This window comes from Setaria italica, chromosome VI, assembly GCF_000263155.2.
Source record: "Setaria italica strain Yugu1 chromosome VI, Setaria_italica_v2.0, whole genome shotgun sequence".
Taxonomy (NCBI): domain Eukaryota; kingdom Viridiplantae; phylum Streptophyta; class Magnoliopsida; order Poales; family Poaceae; genus Setaria; species Setaria italica.
Window position 1 is genome coordinate 2,312,990 of NC_028455.1, and position 21,324 is coordinate 2,334,313.

Genomic DNA, 21,324 nt, shown 5'->3' on the forward strand with positions numbered 1-21,324 from the left:
CCTCCATCTGTGCATTAGTTTTGTAATTAGTCTATGTTTAATACTCCTAATTAGTATCTAAATATTCGATGTGATAAGAATTTTAGGAGCTCCGAACCAAACGGGCCTTTGTATGCGCCAAAAACCTTTCCCAATCTTATCTTTACAAATGCAAGCAGTACTACGGTCAGAAAAAGGGGGTTAATTTTACTCCGCGTACTGAGAGTAAGATTCATAGGCATCATCCCTGGTCCCCAAGTCAAAAAACCTGGGGAATCTACCCAGCTTCACTACTGGTTTTTAAAATATTAAAGGCGAGGCGAGGCGAGCCACCACCCACCTTGTCACCTAGGCGGCGTCTTAAAAACACTGCATATAGAATATAGCTAGGGAGTCATAAACAAAAGAAATGTGCTATCTGATTGCTCTTTTTACTGGCATTCTAGCTATCTACATAACTATATACAGTGTCATTCCAAATTTGAAAGATTGGTATGGTTTGCTCATATTGCATCGCTGCTCACTCTAACGGCATGGTTTTAGGAGTTTTCCACCATGGGGAATTGGGGATGCGTGGCTTTTTGTTATTACAAGTTAACCACATTAAATGGACTTAAAATTCTGGATTTTTTTGAAGATACGCCATATACTATCTCAATTTCAATTCTATTTTTCCTGCTATTTTACTTGTACACATATATCCTACATATGTATATATTTTTCAAGAACTATGTAATGCTATTTTACTCCCTATTCTATTTTCCTCAGCCCTCATCCTATTAATGAGTAGAAGTTATAATGCTTTGGATTATGGAACTTTATTGCGTGGCATTACCTCCACCCAAAACAAATGGTTTTCCCTTCATAGCATTGTAGTATCCAACATCCATTGGGGTAATGGATTCCAAGGTATTATGGTAACAAAATCTAGTTGATGAGTCATGATTGAATTGAGCGAATAAATAAATAAATTTGTAGGAAGGCACTGACAGGTATTTCTGCCACCAATTTGTGAACCACTGACTATTAAAATAAGAAATACTAGCATGTTAGTTTTTTTCAAAAAAAAAATAAATACTAGCATGTTATGTAAGATGGCCATGCTATTACTCTTGAATTTGATTTTGAATAAACCTCATGAAGTAATAGTTTTACATGAAGGGGTGGATGCCCTTGCAGTAGGGTTGTTATTATTCATTTCTTTTGTGTGTTTTAAACACCTCACTCCTGTTATAAACATGAAGGTTGTTCTGAGGAGAGAATCGATGAGCTGTCCAATTTTTAGCAACTTGAAGACATTGGCCCTTGGTGACTGGTGTATCAAAACAGGTGCTGACTTTGACATGTTAATTCTCTTACTTCAGCATTCACCAAAACTGGAGAAGCTTTTCCTTCAACTTGAAATGGTATGTTCATGTAGCACATTAATGTTTTCAAATCCTTATATGTGTCAGTATGTCAAGATTTTATTAATTGGTGGTTAATAAAGTTGATTTTCCCCCTTCAAAAAGAGCCATGACATTGGCAGACCTTTAAGACCAAAGGGAGGATCATTTGCTTGCAAACACCATAGTATGGTGAAGATCAGATGCACCAAGGATGATCCAAGACTCCATGTGCTGGCACAGTTGTTTAGGTCTAATGGCGTTCCGCTTGAGAAGATTGATGTCCGTCGGAGTTGGAGTTTCTGTGAGTTCCTTGTGTCCATATCTTTGTATTTGCGTAGAATTGTTGTTTCACTTTTTGTCGTATAACATCTTGGTGAAATGTTTTCGTTGCAATAGGACTTGTGCCGGCAACAAGTTTTGTTTATTCTAAATCGAAACTTTTTCCTCTGTTCATGTTAATTACAGTCACTAACTTTCTGTTATTTCTTCTAGATCTTCGTAACTTGAAGCTGGTGAGGGAGATTGACATGGATGGATTGCGTGAATGCGAAACCCTACTGAAGAAAAAACGTATGACACGACGAATTATGTACTCTTTTTAAGTACATTGTAGACCCGTTGCAACTCCACACCAGATAATTGCAACATCATTTATGCAGGGAACATGTAAGGCTTCACAGGAAAGAAACCATGACCTTCACGCGCAAAGCTGGATCGCTATCAAGCTGTCTGTCTGTCGGTATCATTTGAAGAACATAACTTGAATTGGAGGGGAATCATAGTGCCAAGTTGAGATGACAAGGGATCCAGGAAGGAGGCTAGGTCGTGATATTATTGCATATTTGCATTTGAACGGTGACAATTATGGGTGTTTATGTTTCATCTTGAGCGGTGATAATTTGACAAAACCAAAAATCTTACACCAAGTCTGCTGTTATTTCAGATGGTCTACTGTTTGCATCCAAGTGGTTGTACGAGGATGAATCTTATGGTATTGGTTTTATTCTTTACACGATTATACATCCAAGTGGTTTCCATCTGGCTGTGAGCCACGGATGGCCACGAAGCATAATGCTCAAACCTTTTGTTTCCATTATCGGAGCTGCTAACACCCGGATGTCCGATCCGGGCGCTGGCGTCGGATGCTGTGGAAAAAAAAAAGAGAAAATCCCACCGCTGCAAAAAAAAAACAGAGACAGAGAAAACCCCACCATTGCGACAAAACCAGAAAATCCCACCGCAACATTTACTTAATGATGCACGCAACATTCATATCTCACAGACCACGATCTGCCCAACCAACGTAGGCAACGGATTGATGGGAGAACAACTGAAACATATACAAGTACTAATCGAAACATCTGAAGGAGTTATTGAAACATATGAAAATATTGGTTGCAACATGTACAAGCAAATCAAGTGATTGCAACATTTTCAAAGGTATCTCACAACAAATCAAACAAACTACTGCAACATTACACATTTCTGTAAAAGATTAGTTAAAAAACACCTGCAAGGCTGCAACATAAGGTTGAGCTTGAGCACAGTCAAACACTAAAACATAAAAGTTGCAACAGAAAAAATCAACAGATGAAACATCAAAACCCAACTGTTGCAACATTTAGACCACACACATCTATAGCGTTTTGCAACATCCAAAAAATTCTACTACAACATCATGGGGTACCTAATGCAACATGGAGTCGAGAGCGCAAAGTTCGCCTCATGTGCCGCCAGCCTCGCACGCTAGGGGGGAGACCTGCGTGAACTCGTGGAGGATGTCGCGGTGGCGCGCTAGCTTCTGGGAGACGGTCGTGGTGGGGCGGTGGAGGCGGCGCAGTGGCTCATGGTGTCGTTGACGTCCTGCAGCTTGCCGAGCAACGACTGGATCTTGAACTCCATGGACTTCCAGGAGGAGCGGTCGGCGGTGGGGGAGGCGGCGCCCGAGGCGGAGGAGGAGGAGCGCGTGGCGAGGCGTGAGTAGGAGGAGAGCGGCGAGGGCCGCCGGTCATGGTGTCGTTGACGTCCTACCGCTTGCCGAGCAGCGACTGGATCTCGAACTTCATGGACTTCCAGGAGGAGCGGGCGGCGGTGGGGGAGGTGGCGCCCAAGGCGGAGGAGGAGGAGTGCGTGGCGAGATGCACGTAGGAGGAGAGCGGCGAGCGCCGCCGGTCGCCCACACCCGGCATGGGAGGGGGTTGCAAGGGGCGCCGCTGCGGAGAGAGAGGGAGGGGCGAACAGGATGCGGAGAGAGAGGGACAGGTGAACGGGATAAGTGATGTGGGGAGGAAGAGGATAGACGTGTGGGCGTGAGCGGTGGGCGGTGGGCCTGCGGGAGCATCCGACGATTTGTGCTCGCGTCGGACGTAGAACGCGTAGTATTACCGTTCCACTGTTTATAATATGCCCTGCCAAAATAATTTGACGTATAAATCCCTCGCATTTTTGGCGGGCTTCATGGGCCGTAGATAGGCCTCATGGGCCTCATTTCCTTTCCTTCCTCACGGGAAGCCGATGATCAGCCGCCCTCCCGCCCCTGCCGCCACCGCTCGCCACAGCCGCCTGCTGCGCTGAAGGATCGACAACCCACAGCCGTCGCAGCCGATATTCTCGTAAGTGCTCCCTCCCCTTTTCGCGCCGGACGGTCCCCGCGGGAATCCGCCGCAATGCCTGACTGCCCGTCTCGTCCCTTTCCTATGCGCAGGCCACCTGTTCGACGGAATGTTCCCAAGGGCCACCAAGCGGCGGGTGCCGGTCAACGGGCCGGGGGAAGCGTCGTCGTCCCGCGGGCACACGGGAGGAGATGGAGGAGGAACCGACCTTGCCGCCGACCGCCTCAGCGCGTTCCCGGACGCGCTCCTGCACCACGTCATGATGTTCGTGAAGGCGTGGGACGCAGTGCGCACGTGCGTGCTCTCGCGGCGGTGGCGCGACCTCTGGGCCTCTGCGCCCTGCGTGGATATCCGCATGGGGCGCCTGAGGACTACACCAAGTTCGTGTACCGGCTGCTGCTCGCCAGGGAGGCTTTCGCGCCCGTGGATACGCTCCGGCTCCGCTTGCGAGGCAAAGATGATGATGATGAATTTGACACAGATGTCAGGATGTGGATTCGTCATGCGATCAGACGGAAGGTTCGGGTTATTCAGCTAACTGGGCATGCCATTGTGTTTGCGCGGTTGGATTCCATGGATTTCGTCTCTCGCCACCTCAAAATCTTGAAGCTGTCCTATGCCAATGTGTTTGATAGCTTCACCATGAAGCTCTCATCTCAATGCCCTTCTTTGGAAGAACTAGAGCTCAAGGACTGCTTGGTAGAGGGACACGGGATTATACATGTCTCTCTGAAGAGGTTGACCATGGTCAAGTGTGCTTTCTTGAAGAACTTCTTGGTCGATGCTCCAAACCTCGTATTTGTGCGGTGCATCGCACCAGAGAGGTGGGTTCCTCTGTTCAAGAACTTTGAGGCACTGGTCACAGGCAGTGTCATGTTTGATGACTCTTTATTGAGTTATGAATTTGGGTACCAAGTGGATGATGATGAATTTGCTCAAACCAGTGATGATGATGATGATGACAACAACAGTACATATGCCCGGAGCATTGGTAAACCTATTACTGCTTCTGATGACAGTGATGAGTTCATCAGTGATGATTCTGACTTTTCAGATGATTTTTGTGATGAGTATTCTGATGACGTCAAGGACAGTCATGATTATGGAAGTGATATCAATAGTGATAGTGGCACCTATGAGTACAGTGAGATTGCAAATGGTCATGAATATAAGCAGTTTGAAAATCTTAATGATGGCCATGATTGCACTAAGGGCAGTAACTATCATGGTTGCAATGCAATGTATGCGACCAGTGATTATAAAAGTTTGGGTGGCCAAAATGTTCTTCATAGTCTTTCAAATGCTCAAAATCTGGAGCTGTTAGGTCATTTGGGAGAGGTACATACATCACATTGCTTAATTTTGTTGCTGGATTCTTTATTTTCCTAATTCCTTGATCCAGTGCATATTTTGCCTATTTGAAGTTATCGTATATTAATCATTCAACATTCCTTTACAAATCATTGGTAACTTTAGGGGTGAGGCCAGCTCTTTATACCCTTACTATCAATGAATTCACAATTTGAAAAGCTTAGTGCTTCAAGAATCAGATTTTAGCTTCCAATGCCCCTAAATCGTTTGGTATTATCAATTATGGTGCAATGTATAATGGCAGTACTATTACTTTTGAAATGAGCTTGGTTTTATACTGTTATAGTATTTGTTTTAGTGTATCTTATGATACTAGCACCTGCCTCAGGACAGTTTCGACGTGAAGGGATTGATGCCCTTACACTTGGTTTGTTATTATTATTCATTTATTTAGCTGTGTTATAAACAACTCACTCCCATTTAAAATATGAAGGTTGTTCTGAGGAGAGAATCTATAAGTTGTCCTACTTTTAGCAACCTGAAGACTTTGACCCTTGGTGAGTGGTGTATCAGTACAGGTGCTGATTTTGACATACTAGTTCTGTTACTTCAATATTCACCTACTTTGGAGAAGCTTTATCTTCATCTTGAAAAGGTATGTACTCGTATAAATTGGATCATTGTTTGAATGCTTATATTTTTAGTGTTTAAGACTCAAAATTTTAGTGGATGATTAATAGAACTGATTTTTCTTTTTGTTGTTAAAAAAGAACCCTGACATCCAGAAGGCACTGGAAGGAGGTATAAAGCCAAAGGGAGGATTGTTTTCTTGTAAACACCTTAGTATGGTGAGGATCAGATGCACCAAGGGCAATCCAAGAGTCCATATGTTGGCTCAGTTGTTTAGATACAATGGTGTACTGCTTGAGAAGATTTACGTCCGTCGGAGTGGGAGTTTCTGCGAGTACTACCTTATGTCCATATCTTTGTGTTTGTGCAGTATTGTTGTTTCATTCTTTTGTTATACAGCACTTCTTTGAAGAAGTTTCTTTATTTTTTTTGTCAGTGTAAATCTTTGCATTCACTCATTTTCTGTTTGTTTCCTTCCAGACCTTCGTAACTTGAAGCTGCAGAGGACCATTGCCATCGATGAACTACATGAATCTAGATCCCATTATTGAAAAAGGAAATGCCTCGCGGACCTGTTTCAGCTCTTGCTGATAATTGCAGCATCGTTTATGCAAGTAACCTGTAAGCCTGTATAGAAGCTATGTGTACCTCCAAAGGTTCGGGTTTTCTGGTGGAGGCTGGTGAATAGGTTCCTACCGGCGGCCAAGGAAATTCTGCATCAGCGGCATATTGAACCGATTGCAAATTGCGAAGTTTGTGGGGCTGATGCGGAGTCGATAAAGCATGTACTCATGGACTGCACAATGGCCAGGTATTTCTGGGATCAGGCAAGGGTGCTCACAGGGGTTAAGGTGCCAAGACTGAACCCTCACGCATGGGCACATGATCTAGTTGACCCACGCATTTGCTCAGAAAAGGAGGCTGCTGTGATTCTGTCTGGTATGTGGTCACTGTGGATGGCGAGGAACAAGCGGAAGCATGCGGAGGCAAGCGTTCCAACAAACTTGGCAGTTCGGTGGGCAAAGGATACTGCCTTTGATCTATGGCAATTGCGCGCGGAGGATCGCATAGGAGCGACCGGGGAGGGACCATGAAGGAACAAGTTGTGGCGGGGAGCCGAGATGGTATGAGCACTGCCTATCTATCTCCGTTGGCAGCAGAGGCAATGGCGTGTCGTGATGGTTTGCAGTACGCACGAAGCCGAGGAGTGGAGCGAATCCAGTTAGAGACGTCCTTGTTAATCTCTGGGAGAAGCGCCCACACCAGAGGTCTGAAATTGATTCTTTACTGCAACAGATGGATGATCAGAGCCCAAGTTTTCTAGATTTCAAGCTAGTTTTTACTAATAGAATTTGTAATAGATTAGCTTATGAGTGTCCTGTAACAGGCCGGTGGAGGAGTGGCTGTTTGTATTCTAGATGCTGATTGTATTCTTCTCGTGATTAATGAATGAAACCCGGCAGTCCTAATTAAAAAAAAGGATTATCCTGTACATTACTCATCAGTACTATATATACTTAAAAAAATTTCATCGCTGTACAATACTACTGTCACGCACGCGTTGGCTGTCACGTCCACCAGCTAGTAAGTATGGTTTATTAGCTGGGCAACATGCCTGCCAGCATCGTGTACGACGCCTCGCGCCGCAGCCGGCCGCCGGCCGTCTCCATCGCCACCTCCGCCAGCCGCGCGGCATGCACCACCGCCGGCCGCGACCTCTCCGGCCCGCCCTCCCGAGGCAGCTCGGCACGGCACGTCGGGCAGGTGGTCCTGATCCGCAGCCAGGGGGCGATGCAGCCGGCATGGTACCAGTGCGCGCACGGCAGCCGCACTACGGCCTGCCCCGCCGCGACCTCCTCCGTGCACACCGCGCAGACCGACACGCCGGCCACGCCCTCGGGCGCCTCCACCGCTGCTGGCACCGTCACGCGCTGCTGGACGCCGTCGTCCACGGGGAAGCGCTCGTCGTCGCGGTCCCCGTCATCCAGGACCACCAGCGGATGCACCCCGAGGATGGTCGACAGCAGGAACCGCGCGGCGATCCAGTCCATCTCCCCATCCATTACTGGTGTGTTGGTCTCTTGGAGAATTGGAGCAGAGAAGATGGAGATCAGAGAGATGCGAGTGAAGAGTTGCAAAGTGATACGAGACCGGTGCTGTGGCTCTGGCTTATATAAAAAGCGAGGGTGGCGTGGATGGATATGTGGGCCATGTTTAGTTACTCCCAACTTCCAACTTTGACACTATGCAAAAAGAAGATTCCCCATCACATCAAACTTGCGGTACATGCATGGAGTACTAAATGTAGATGAAATTAAAAAGTAATTGCACAGTTTTGTTGTACTTTGCGAGACGAATCTTTTGAGCCTAATTAGTCAATATTTGGACAATAATTCACAAATACAAACGAAACGCTACAGTGTGCTACAGTGCTGTAACAGTAATTTGGCACCTCCCAAATTCGCCAACGCCGTGGATATGAAAGGCGCGTGTGATCTGATCCAAGGACGCGTCGGATAGCGACCTGTTGTTGACGTGGGCGAGCTGGACTGCGAGTCTGCGGGCGGGCGGGCGGGGAGACCGAAGTGGCGTCTTGGACGCGACCGGATTTGGACGCCACGTAGAGGCCATGTCTGTGTGTTTTTCTATTTGGATGAGGACTCAACGACTCCGTGCCGAAACGTTGGAATTGGATCGAATTGGACGATGAGATCACGCAGTACGTAGGGCTGTCCCTAGCAACAGCTCCAGCCCTTACTTTTTAGAGCCACATGTCAGTGTGTCATCAATTATCCTTTTATTTTTCTTTTTAATTCCCCCCAACCCTCCTCCCGGTCCCTACTTGTGACTTCTCCACCGTCCGGGCATCCTCTCCTAGTATCGCCACCACATGGTGCCTCCTCCCAACTCTAAATTCCCTCCGGTCACTCAGATGCGGTCGCTACGACAATCCACTCATAGAAAACTCGCCTTTAGTTCCAGTTGGTAGGGGGCAAATCTCTCACAAAACCATCCGGGATAATTTTTTCAAGACAAAAGGGGGGTCATCCACCCAGGACTAATGGCCCCTTACCAACCGGGACTAAAAAATTTTAAAAAAAAAATAAAACACCCCACCCCGCATGCGCCTCAGCCACGTCACCGCCCGCCCGTGGCTTGCCCTGTCGCCACCGCCACCACGCCGCCCGCTGCTCGCCCGAACCGCCGCCGCCACCACCTGTGCAAAAAAAAGAGGGAGAGGGAGGGAGATGGGGTGGAGGCGGAAGGGAAAGGGCAACAGGGAGGGGGCGGCGGTAGGACAGGGAGGGGGTGGTAGCGCCGGGAGGGAGCGGCAGCGAGAGGGGGGGTGTTGGAATTAGAGGCATTTTGCGGTTCATTTTAATCCAAAATATGGAATAAAACATGACAGTAAAGATAACATAAATAGGAAGATGATCTATTGTATTTGCAGTGAACATAAAGCATGCAATAGATACTATGAAATATGACAACTGAACTAGGAAGTTCATAAGGAAGTACCCTAAGGCGGGGCCTGTTCCGGAGGAACCAAATGCGCCACTACCCAACATCGTTAGTTGAGCTTGTTCGATGTAGTCGATCAGAGGTTGATGCCGTGCAGGTGATCATAGTGTAGTTGCACCTTCAGGAAGTGGATGTGCACAGCAAGCAGTCGTGCATATGTGCTCCCCAAAAACTTGATCGCCCTTCTACTTCTCTGGTGTAGAGTCTCTGGCAAAGGCATAGCTTCGGAGGCCTTCTCTTCCAACGAAAGACGTGCACACAGATCCCCGAAATGGAGACAACAAAAAAAGCAGTGCAGCAATGGAGGAGAGCTCTGGTGTTGTGTGTATTGTCGCACGAAAGAATGAGAGGTAGCACCTCTCTTATAGGCACCAAAAGACCCTTGGATGCCCACGTCAATGCAGCAATTAAATGGTTAGTTTCTGGTAACTTCCAACCATTAACAGTCATCGGTTACTGGTCATTTGTTATCAACTATTCAATCATTAGTAACTGGTCACTAAATGTGTGTCAGTTACTAGTCATCAACTGTGATAAAAAAAACTGCAAAACCTGACCAAGCCTAGCCCACACATCACGCCCGGTCGCGTCGCGTCATGGCTCGGCACGGCTTGGCTCGGCGAGGCGAGCGAGCGCACGCGCGCATGTGGCATCCTGCTAGCCCTCCCTCAACTTCTCAACAGGTGCTGCATAGCTCCACCTTATAAGTTGGTTAGAGACCCTCTCAACTTCGAAGTTGGTTTTATTCTATTTGTAACTACCACCACTAATGGGCCTTTGGATTTATTTGATCAATTAAATAATGGGCCAACAACCCAATTATTCTAACAATCCCCACCAAATTCCAAGGCTCATTCGGGAAGTTGCTCCAATGCTGTGGATATACTAGTGTTTCGATGAAGACCTAAATAAGGTTGAACATCCACCTAAAACATCCACAATTAAACAATGGACTATGCCTTGAATTGTCAGTTTTGTGCGAACAAGTTTCACTTAAGTCCTTTACCGATACTAGGCTGCAAAATGCATCTCCTCTGGTTGAAGCATATAAGTCATACTTCTGGGCCTTTCATGAGTCTCTAGAGATTACCCAATCTCATAGACTATGACTAGCAGTCAAACTTATATAGGTGTGTTCCTCAAAAGATGTTTCTACAGGTTAACATCTTTTCTTAAGCCACTCGGATCACATTAAGGTGTTTACACCTCTGCCATGCAGATTTAGGAGAGATTGCATCTCCAACGGAGTGGGTTCGTACAATAGTACTCTCCTTCTCAGTTAGTCAAATAGCTTGTTTCACCATTCTAATTCACGGGATCTCTGATCAAGTAGAATAGATTACCACTATGACTTAACTCTCATGTGGGTCTCATTCCCATTTCCCTCGATGCCTCATCCATCATATTTCATGAAAGACCTTTCGTGAATTGATCTGCCAGATTTTTAGTTGTTTGGACATAGTCCAGTGGTATCACTCTGGAGTTTCTCATCTTTCTGACAGACTTCAGCCGCCTCTTCACATGTCTTGATGACTTCATATTATCCTTAGAACTATTCACTTTGGTAATCACTATTTGATTGTCACAGTTCATTAGAATAGCTAGTATCGGTTTCTCAACCACCGACAAATCCGACAAAAGGTCACGAAGCCATTCAGCCTCAACTGTGGCGGTATCCAGTGATGTGAATTCTGCTTCCATTATTGACCTCGTTAAGATGGTTTGCTTGCAAGACTTCCAAGAAATAGCGCCACCTCCAATTGTGAACACATATCCACTTGTGGCTTTTATGTCATCAGCATCTGGTATCCAGTTTGAGTCACTATAGCCTTCCAGTACCCTAGGATACCTAGCATAATGAATTCCATAACTCGTTGTGCCTATTAGATAGTGCATTACTCGCTCAAGAGCATGCCAGTGATCATCTCCAGGATTTGAGATAAATCTACTAAGTTTGCTCACATCAAATGAGATATCATGCCTCACAGCGTTGGCTAGATATATTAGCAAGCCAATGATTTGAGAATATCTCAATTGATCCCTTGCAATTCTACGGCTTTTCCGCAATATCACACTAGAATCATAAGGTGTGGGAGCAGGTCACTGTAACCAAAGCGACTCAAGATCTTCTCCACATAATAGGATTGCAGAAGTGTAACCCCACCATTACCTTCTCTCAATAGCTTTATCTTCAAAATTACATCAGCCACTCCCATATCTTGCAGCTCAAAGCTTTGAGACAAAAATCTCTTAACCTCCTCAATCACATTGAGATAAGTACCAAAGATCAATATGTCATCAACATACAAACACAAGATTACTCCTTCCCCCCACCAAAATGGTAGTACACGCACTTGTCGGCTTCATTCACAACAAAGCTGGCTGACGTGAGAGTCTTGTCAAACTTCTCATGCCATTGCTTAGGATCTTGTTTCAGTCCATACAAAGATTTTAACAAATTGCACACCTTTCCTTCACGATCTTCTACTACATAACCATCAGGTTGATCCATATAAATTTTCTCATCCAACTCTGTATTAAGGAAAACTATCTTAACATCCATATGATGGACGAGAAGACCTTGTGAGGTAGCCAAGAATAGTAGTACTCGAATCATGGTAAATCTGGCAACTGGTGAGTAAGTATTAAAATAATATTTGCCTTCTTTCTTGGTGTAACCCTTGGCCACAAGTTTCACCTTTTACTTTTCAATAGTACTATCAGGCCTAAGTTTTTTCCAAAACACCCACTTGCATCCTACAGGTTTGCATCCGTATGGACAATCAACAACCTCCCAAGTCCCATTAGACATTATGGAATCCATCTCACTTCTGATTGCTTCCTTCCAGTAGTCAGCATTAGGAGATCCATAAGCCTCAGCAATGGTTCTTCAGCATCAGGAGATCCATAAGCCTCAACAATGGTTCTTGGAGTGTCATCTGCAAGGTACACAATGAAGTCATCACCAAAAGACTTTTGTAGTCCTTCATCTTTTACTCTTTTGAGTCCCTTCATTGTCATCCTTCTCATGATTCTCCTCAAGTGGTTGTTCAAAGTGTACTACTGTATCATCACGTTCAAGGGATTTAATAGATTCATAACTAGAGTTGCTAGATGTTTCTTTCATAGGAAAAATGTTCTCAAAGAATGTGACATCTCTGGACTCCATGATTGTACCAACATGCATGTCCGGTACTACAGATTTAATTATCAAGAATCTATATCCGATACTATAAAAAGCATGGCCTAGAAAGACACAATCAACTATTTTTGGTCCGAGCTTGTGTTTCTTAGCAATTGATACATTAACCTTTGTCAAGCAACCCAAGTACGCAAGTATGAGAGTGTTAGTTTTTTATTTTCCCATTTCTCGAATGGTGTTTTCTCTTTATTTTTTATAGGACTGTTAAGAGCATGACAGGCAGTCAACATGGCTTCACCCCACCATTCGTAAGAAAGTACAACTCTTTCTAACATGACGTTAACCATCCCAGTTAGAGTGGAGCTGTTCCTCCACATTACTGTGCTGCATCAAAAGTTGTCTCTAAGAATTTTTTTTCTTGCCTATGATGATTGGAGTACTTATTTACACTTCAATAGATAACTAATAGATTTTCTACAATATTATGCCCCCCTTTCCTTTAACCATTATAAGAAGGTCTAGTGTAGCTCTAAAATAAAAGGGTTATGTCGAGGAAAATAGGATTTGATCTGTTTCTCTTTTTCTTACCAGTGCAACAAGTGGAGTCAATAGCTGTGGAGATTGTGGAGAGATCTTTGGAATTTTGTCTCTTGCATCTAGAAAAATCGTCATATGCGTGTGATGACTTTAGCTTAGTGGTAAGTTCTCCTCACTTGGTTTTAATTTGTGTGTGTGTGGGAGGGGGGTTGATCATTTGGAGTTTCTAACTTGATCTTATATGTTGTCACCATTGTGTTTCCATCTTGGTTGAGCCAGCATTCTGCAAAGATACTTGCACGTCACGTAGCATTCTTTATTTGTTAATTTGGTTTTGCATATTTGCAGAATGAAGTTGCCTGTTTTATGAAATTTATTCTGCTTAAAGGTACTCACAATATATAAGGCATACTCATTGGAACCCTACGTTATAAATGATGTCATTGAGCAGTGGACATCCATCCAAGTTGAAGCTGAGCGCTTGAGGCCAGAAGAGAAATATTTCTGCTATCTAAAAGGTAAACTCCTGGGGCCTGGGCCTTTGCTATCTCCGTTGGTGGGCCATTACCTTGCTGTTTCTGGATGTGAGGACTACCAAGTGCTAACATTAAATAGTCGTGGTGAAGTAACTGACCACCTTGCCCTAGAACTTGCTCTGCAAGGAGCATATATATATTCGAGGTGTGGAGTGGGTTCAGGGTTCTCAAGTACAACTCATGGTAGTAACAAATTTGTTTGTGAAGATATATATGATCTCTCACAAGACAACATCAGCCCCATGCATGCATTATTTTACTATAGCTGATGATATAATAGTTGATGTGACCCTTGTCCCCTCCTTGATGGGAAAAGAGATTGGTGCTGCTTCTTCTTTCTGAAGGGGGCCTTTTGTATAGGCTGAATGTTACATTGGAGGGTGATGTTGGTGCAAAAATATTGGCTGAAACAGTCTTGGTCAAAGATGCCATGTCCATGCATAAAGGTTTGTCATTGTACATCTCATCAACATACAGGCTTCTATTTGTATCTCATCAAGATGGTACAACCTTCATGGGCTGCTTTAATGTTGATTCTTCGTCGATAACGGAATTATCATATATATGTAAGGAAGATTATGATGGTTAATCCAAGCCAGCCGGGCTCTACCGTTGGAGAGAGCTAGTAGCTAGCAGTGGAATCCTTACCTGCCTATTGAAATCTAAATCAAATGCTCGTTTTGGGGTCATTGGGTCCTCATGAATTGGTTGCACAAAATATGAGGCACGGTACTGGTACAAATTCCTCAGTGGTTGGTGTTGCTGCCTATAAGCCCTTGTCTAATTTAAAGATAAAACACATTGCCTTATTTTGTACAATGATGTGGCAGCCTTCATATTTACTCTCATATACACCTAATGGAGGTGAAAGTTCGACAATCCTTGCAGCAGAGCAAACAACAAAGTTGGGCAGCAGCATCCTCAGCAGTAGAGCTTACACTGGCATAAAACCAGAATTTCCACTTGATTTCTTTGAGAAGACAACTTGCATTACAATTGATGTTAAATATAATAGCGAAACAACCAAGAGTGGTGATTTTGAAAGCATTAAGCAAACATTGACAGCAGATGATGGGTATTTAGAAAGTTTGACATCTGCTGGCTTCAAGGTAGGGTGTTCTGTTTTGTTCATACTGTGATTTTTTACCATCATCCATGTAGTGTCCCTAAACCAATTGATGTTGAATGACTTATGTGCACTCCATTTTTTTTGTTGTAGGTGCTATTTCAAATCCTAACCCAGATATAGTCATGGTTGGTTGCCGGATCCATGTGGACAATACATCTGCTAGCAACATTCCTTCTGAGATCACAATTTTTCATAGATTCATTAAGCTGGATGAAGGCATCAGATCATGGTATGATATTCCATTTACTACCGCTGAATCACTTTTGGCGGATGAAGAATTCACAATTTCTGTTGGGCGGACGTTCGATGGCCATTTGAATGATAGCAGCATTCAACTACCAACAAACGAGTCCCCCGACCACCCATCAAATGGCTACCTAGAAACAAATTGAAATGGTTTGCTTTTGCACATCGAAACCAAAAATTAATCTCATGGATACATATAATTTGGAGAGTAAAATACACCGGTAGTCCTTAAACTTGTCTTGTGGTGTCATCTGGATCCCTAAACTCTTAAAATGCATTTTCAGATCTTCAAACTTGTTTTAAGGTGTCATCTGGATCCATAAACTCTCAAAGTACATATTAAGGTCCCCCAAACTTGTCCTTGGTTTCATCCGGGTTTCTAAACTCTCAAAATACATTTTTTCAAATCTTAAAACTTGTCACATGTGGCTGATCCTCCTCGCTCCTTACCTTCACAGCCACCTTATGCTAGTGATCACATATGTGTTGCTTGGTGCTTGTTTGGGGATCTTAAAATGCACTCGGAGAGTTTAAGGACTTGGATGACACCACGAGACAAGTTCGGGACCTGAAAATATATTTTGAGGGTTTAGAGATCTGGATGGCATCTTAAGATAAGTTAATAGACTTGAAAATGCATTTTGAGAGTTTAGACACCACATGACAAGTACAGAGACCACCCGTGTATATTACTCTAATTCAGAAAAATAGGTGAGCGATTCATACACAACATCCCTTTCTTTTATCAAGGGTTCTAGCAATTGGTATCCTTTCATAAATAATTGAAATGCAATTTCATGATCTGAATCTTTAATTGTTGGAAATTTTTCAAGTTCTTTTGCCAAGCCATGAATCCCTCAAATTGGATTTGTGAGATACCAAGTTGAGATGTGCCTTGGTATATTTGTGATGAGTGATTGACTAGATGATTTGAGGTTTTACCGGTTGAGTTCATATTTCATATATGCATGATTATGCTAACGGCTAACCGGATGTGTTGTGTTGTGTGCGTTGTGTTGTGATGTTTGTATAAATCATATCTTGTATGTTGTGTCTCTTGACTTGTGATGTGCAGGTGTAGGATGCGACATGGCGGTCGATGGTATGAGGTGAAGGTCAAGCGAAAGGTCCAGGCCGATATACTAGGACTGTGAAGGGTGGACGCGAGTAGGCTTGGACGGAGGGACCCGAGGATTCCGGGCGGAGTCATAGGGGATCCACATGGTGCACAGAAGAGCAAAGTACACGAACGGTGATGGAGACGGCGTCGGTCGAGTCAAGCGGGATGGAGGCGAGTCGAGTAGGCGGCCCGGAAGCCGGGAGCGAAAGACGAGACGTCAAAGGTTTGGCGGAGGCCGGACACACGTCGACATCAGTGAGCCACGTCGTACGCGACGTGCAAGAGGGCTTGGCGGTTTGGCCTCAAAATCGGGGATGAGTCATGCCTGCGGGGTGTGCAAGAGTGTTTGACCGGTTTGACCTCAAAACCGGGAGACAAGTCTGGTGCGGCTGGACGACGACGAGTTGGAGGATGCGTTGCACCATTGGGAAGCTTGCGTCAAGGCGAAGGTAAGTCGTGAAGGTGCCGGATCCGTCTGATGTACGAGGAAAAAGGTAGACGATTTTACTCCAGTGGGATATTTGAGATGTATACTTCATGTAAGGGCATTCTAGTTTTTTTCCAGATGACTGGTTGAGGTAGCCATCCCTTTAGTTGTTTTGGTGGGGGGTTTCTCATTTTGTTTTGTGAGAGTCTTTGGGAGGTGAGAGGAGAGAGAGGTGAGTGAATTTTTTATTTGATTTTTTGTCATCCTAAATTTTTTTATGCTTGGGATTGGCTTATAACTGAACATGATGGAGTAATCCAAAGATCAATTTCATGCCATCTTGTTCAAATCTCTTTGAACCTGAAATTTATCTTTTTCATATTTTTCAGAGGTATTTTTGGGGATTTTTCATTTTTCACATTTGGCTCCAAATCCGGTAAAATTTGTTGGTCGGTTTTGTTGCTAGGATCCTTGTGAGCAACTTTGGTACTATCCCCCTTGAATTTTGAGTTTTCTCCAACACCGTATTTTTGGTAGGGTTTATGTTCTCTCCAAGATCCGCGATGGATACTTGAGCTTTTCGAAATCTTTTCTATGGATGTATTAGCTCTTAGGGTTGTGCATCTATGACTCAAGTTTTGTTTCAATCCATCTTATTTTGAGGGAGGATTTTTCGGTTGAGGTTAGAGGTGTTCTTCCCTGTGTTCTTGATCTGTTCATCTGTTCAGGGCGTCGGGCAGCAGCAACCGGTGGCGCACGCGCACAGCAGCTGCGAGCGCACGCGGGCCAGGCAAGCGGCGCAGCAGCATCGAGCCAGGCGGGCCAGCGCAAGGGAGCAGTGCAGGCCGGCGCAGCGGGCCAGGCAACCGGGCTAGCAGGCGGACAGGCCAGCAGGCCAGAGGTGGCCCAGGCAGGCGCGCGGAGGCTGCAGGCCGAAAGCTCCCAGGCCACGCTCCTGGCCCAGCAGCGTGCAGGCCCAGAGCGCACCGCAGCAGGCCGCTGCAGCGTGCAGGCCCGGCAGTGGGGCAAGCATGCCCAGCAGGCTGCAGCTGCGAGCGCTAGGCCCAGCGCGCAACAGGTGACCAGGCGGCCCAGCTCTGGCGCATTAGCAGTTTGCATTTTCTTTGCAGGTGAGCAAGGACAGTAGCTTTTCAGTTCAGGTCTGCACTTGCCAAGTCCCTCTTGAGTTTGATTCGCAGAACCAGGATCAGCGAGTATTTAATTCTTGTGAACTGTCACCTTCATACTATAGTAATGCTACTGCTGATTCCTTTATTTAAACAATCATGACTTGTTTACATGCTAATTAGCCTTTGCATTAGTGAACTTGGCTGACTTATACCAGGTAATATCTAGTACTGACCCTTGGCTAATCACTTATCTTGTTTAATCTAGAATTAATTATCCTTGCATGATTAGTTAAGTAAGTGGTCTAGTAGTAACTTGGTTTGTTATTACTTGAGCAAACTTTTAGGAGTCACACTTTGCGTTTGCTTCCACTGTATTTTAAACGTCTCTAATTGTTCCTATGGTGAGCTTGTAACGCGTTGACTGTGTCATCTTAGCAATTAGACGCGAGGTGTATTTTGGGTAGCAATTAGGACATAAGCTTGTTCCCCAGAAGAATATTAAATGCTCCCATTCACCTCTCCTCTAGTTGCTTATCCCAATCCTTCAATTTGACTAAATCCGAGTATTATGGACATTCCCTTGTTTCCATTCCGGAGCATTTTAAATCTTAAGTTTTCTATTCTATTTATCGAAGAAAAAATCCATTATCAGCTCACTCTTTGTCAATTCCTCCGGATAAATCTACCAACCATGAAATTCCAGGCAACTTCACAAATTAAATGCACCAAATATTTGCGGACTCGGCCTCTGAGATGGATGAACAAGAAACACGGTCCAGCGTCATATCGTTTGCCGAACCGGCCTAAGCTGTTCCAAACTTCCAACCAGAATCGAAGCACACCGGCCGCACGAGTGATTCCTGGCACCGCGGCGACAAAGCTATAAATCCACGTACTCCATCACCACAAATGAGCAACAACCCGCAGCAAACCACGAGTACGCTCCTATCTACTTGCAAGATGCCCCTGCTGCTGCACTGCATGACGACGGTGCTCTTGGCCATAAGCCTCTTAGTCCGCGGCGGCGCCGCTGACAGGGTCCCGGCGGTGATCGTGTTCGGCGACTCGACGGCCGACACCGGCAACAACAACTTCATACAGACACTCCTCCGGGGCAACTACACGCCCTACGGCCGGGACTTTGCCGGTGGGGTCGCCACCGGCCGCTTCTCCAACGGCCGCCTCGCCGTGGACTATGTCTCCCAGGCGCTCGGCCTGCCGCCTGTCGTGCCGGCGTACCTCGACCCTGGCCACAGCATCCACCGGCTGGGGTCGGGTGTGAGCTTCGCCTCGGCGGGTAGTGGGCTGGACGATATAACGGCGCAAATCTTTGTGAGTGTATTGTTTTTCTCTTCTAATAAAAGCGCATATATATGGTCAAAGGTCAATTACTCAGTCCATCCCTTTGCTCTTTCCTTTGCAGTCAGCAGTGACCCTGACTCAGCAGATCGAGCACTTCAAGGAGTACAAGGAGAAGCTTGCTCGCGCCAAGGGCGACGCGGCCGCCAGCCACGCCATCGCCCGTTCACTCTACCTCTTGAGCGTCGGCGCCACCGACTTGCTGGCCAACTACCTCCTCTTCCCCATCAGGCGCTACCGCTTCACCCTACCGGAGTACGAGGAGTACCTCGTAGGCGCCGCGGAGGCGGCGGTGCGCGCCATATACGGCCTCGGCGCGCGGCGGGTCCGGATCCCCGGGCTGCCGCCGCTGGGGTGCCTGCCGCTGCAGCGGACCGTCAACCCCGCCAGGCCCGGGGACTGCAACAAGTGGCACAACATGGTGGCGCGGAGCTTCAACCGCAGGCTCAGGGCGATGGTGTGGAGGCTCAACCGCGACCTGCCGGAGGCGCGGGTGGTGTACGTGGACCAGTACCGGCTCCTGGGGGACATGATCGCCAAGCCTTGGGTGTACGGTGAGTGAATCATAGCTAAGAGCTGAGCGAAAAAGCAGCCGTAGAGCACTCAGCCCTCTTGTCCCGTTGTGCAAGTAGTCGAGAAATAGCAAAAGCTTACTCGTAATATTATGGACAGTTTATAAGATCATAAAATAGGATACGTGCACAGCACAACATAGGTAGTTGGCAGCCACGAGCCAGCGGGTTACTACTATTTTTTTACCTTTGGTAGGACCCACATTTACTGCTTACCATTATGATCTTTTTTGTAGCTATGGACTCCCAATTGTAGGTCCCATCTATTTAGACTGTTTTGACAAATACATTGTGGTCGCCCAATGTAAGTGCTCCACTGCAGCACCTAATTATATTAAGCTGATTTATGTACTTCCTCTCTTTTTTATATGTCATATTAGATTTACGTTAAATCAAATTTGTTTAACTTTGATCAAATTTATAGAAAAATATAACAACTACAATACCAAATTCATTTCATTAAATCGACCATGGAATATATTTTGATGGTGCATATGTTTAATAGTATTTTTGATGTTATATTGTTTCTATAAACTTGGTCAAAATCGGATAGGTTTGACTTAGGACAAACCTAATACGACGTGTAAAACCTCTCCGTTTTACACGTCGCATTAGGTTCGTTCCAAGTCAAACTTGTCCAACTTTGATCAAGTTTATAGAAAAATACAAAAATATCTACAATATCAAATTTGTCGCATCGAATTTATTATGAAATATATTTCAATAGTGCATATATTTGGTAGTATGGATGTTATTATATTTTTTTTATAAGTTTGGTCGAAGTTGGATGGGTTTGACTTAGGACAAATCTAATGTGACGTGAAAAAAAAATAGAGGGGTTATATTCTTAGTTATCATCAAATTCATGGTGTAATCTGTACTTGGATTGCTAGGTTTTGAGAATTCAGTGCGAGGATGCTGTGGTACAGGATACGTTGAGACAGGAGTGTTGTGCAGCCTGGACAATGCACTGACATGCGAGGATGCTGATAAATACGTGTTCTTTGATGCGGTCCATCCATCAGAAAGAGCCTACAAGATCATAGCCAATGCAATTGTACATGCCGCATCGCACGGACTCAAGTAGCGACACCATCTCATTTCGGCAAATTTGCCAAGCAAATGTTGGCTTATTTGAATTCTACATCATAATCCAATTTAGGAAATGATTCTGGGTTAGCAATGTAGAAAGTACACATTACACAGTTTGTGTTGTGCCGTCTAGTATCATAGTGTATAATACTATTCCCTTCATTTTAAATGGTAAGTTATTTTAGTTTTTCTAGATAGATAGTTTTTCTATGTATCTAAGCATGATCTATCTTTAGATAGATAGCAAAAGTTATCTATCTAAAAAGGAAGTATTATACCGCTACAAACTATCAATTGATGATCACTTAATGCACTACGTGACACCCTCCATAATTATAATGGATGGAAAAAAATCAAAAATGTTACCAGATATGACATATGAACACTATTGAAAAAATCGCCTCAGTACTAGTTCCCAAACCCCATCTTGTACCGGTTGTACAACCGATACTGGCAATCCGGTACTAGAGGGGGGTCCTTTAGTACCGGTTGGGGATTCGACACCGTGCGCGTGGGGGGCTCATTAGTTCCAGTCGGGGATATCAACCGGTACTAATATTTTTTCCTTTCTTTTCTTATTTTCTATTTCTTT

At 45.1% G+C, this 21,324-nt stretch overlaps 3 protein-coding genes across 4 annotated transcripts; 2 read left to right on the forward strand and 1 right to left on the reverse strand.

Annotated features, from left to right (window-relative positions):
- Positions 1-3,883: 3,883 nt before the first annotated feature.
- LOC101775190 lies at positions 3,884-7,177 on the forward strand. 2 transcript variants are annotated; one of them, XM_022827393.1, is made up of 5 exons: positions 3,884-3,979; positions 4,072-5,317; positions 5,784-5,945; positions 6,061-6,254; positions 6,401-7,177. In XM_022827393.1, the coding sequence occupies exons 2-5, from the start codon at positions 4,469-4,471 to the stop codon at positions 6,408-6,410; spliced, it is 1,215 nt and encodes a 404-aa protein (XP_022683128.1). In that variant the 5' UTR covers positions 3,884-3,979; positions 4,072-4,468; the 3' UTR covers positions 6,411-7,177. The 2 variants fall into 2 exon arrangements, with proteins under 2 accessions (XP_022683128.1, XP_022683127.1); XM_022827392.1 differs by having other exon boundaries at positions 6,061-7,177.
- A 149-nt stretch (positions 7,178-7,326) lies between these two features.
- LOC101765719 (E3 ubiquitin-protein ligase SDIR1) lies at positions 7,327-8,068 on the reverse strand. Its single transcript, XM_004972570.4, has one exon. The coding sequence runs from the start codon at positions 7,981-7,983 to the stop codon at positions 7,519-7,521; it is 465 nt and encodes a 154-aa protein (XP_004972627.1). The 5' UTR covers positions 7,984-8,068; the 3' UTR covers positions 7,327-7,518.
- A 10,573-nt stretch (positions 8,069-18,641) lies between these two features.
- Positions 18,642-20,925, forward strand: LOC101766139 (GDSL esterase/lipase At2g42990). The gene is made up of 3 exons (XM_004972571.3): positions 18,642-19,041; positions 19,133-19,622; positions 20,534-20,925. Exons 1-3 carry the CDS (start codon positions 18,670-18,672, stop codon positions 20,725-20,727), a joined length of 1,056 nt encoding a protein of 351 aa, XP_004972628.1. The 5' UTR covers positions 18,642-18,669; the 3' UTR covers positions 20,728-20,925.
- The last annotated feature ends 399 nt before the right edge of the window (positions 20,926-21,324 follow it).

Excerpts from the sequence above, each read along its gene's own strand:
- LOC101765719 (XM_004972570.4), bottom strand. The coding sequence starts at position 7,983 with ATGGATGGGGAGATGGACTGGATCGCCGCGCGGTTCCTGCTGTCGACC.
- LOC101766139 (XM_004972571.3), top strand. The coding sequence starts at position 18,670 with ATGCCCCTGCTGCTGCACTGCATGACGACGGTGCTCTTGGCCATAAGC. Across the intron at positions 19,042-19,132 it reads ATATAACGGCGCAAATCTTT|TCAGCAGTGACCCTGACTCA; the intron begins GTGAGTGTATTG and ends TTTCCTTTGCAG. Across the intron at positions 19,623-20,533 it reads CGCCAAGCCTTGGGTGTACG|GTTTTGAGAATTCAGTGCGA; the intron begins GTGAGTGAATCA and ends TTGGATTGCTAG.
- LOC101775190 (XM_022827392.1), top strand. The coding sequence starts at position 4,469 with ATGTGGATTCGTCATGCGATCAGACGGAAGGTTCGGGTTATTCAGCTA. Across the intron at positions 5,318-5,783 it reads TGTTAGGTCATTTGGGAGAG|GTTGTTCTGAGGAGAGAATC; the intron begins GTACATACATCA and ends TAAAATATGAAG. Across the intron at positions 5,946-6,060 it reads TTTATCTTCATCTTGAAAAG|AACCCTGACATCCAGAAGGC; the intron begins GTATGTACTCGT and ends TTGTTAAAAAAG.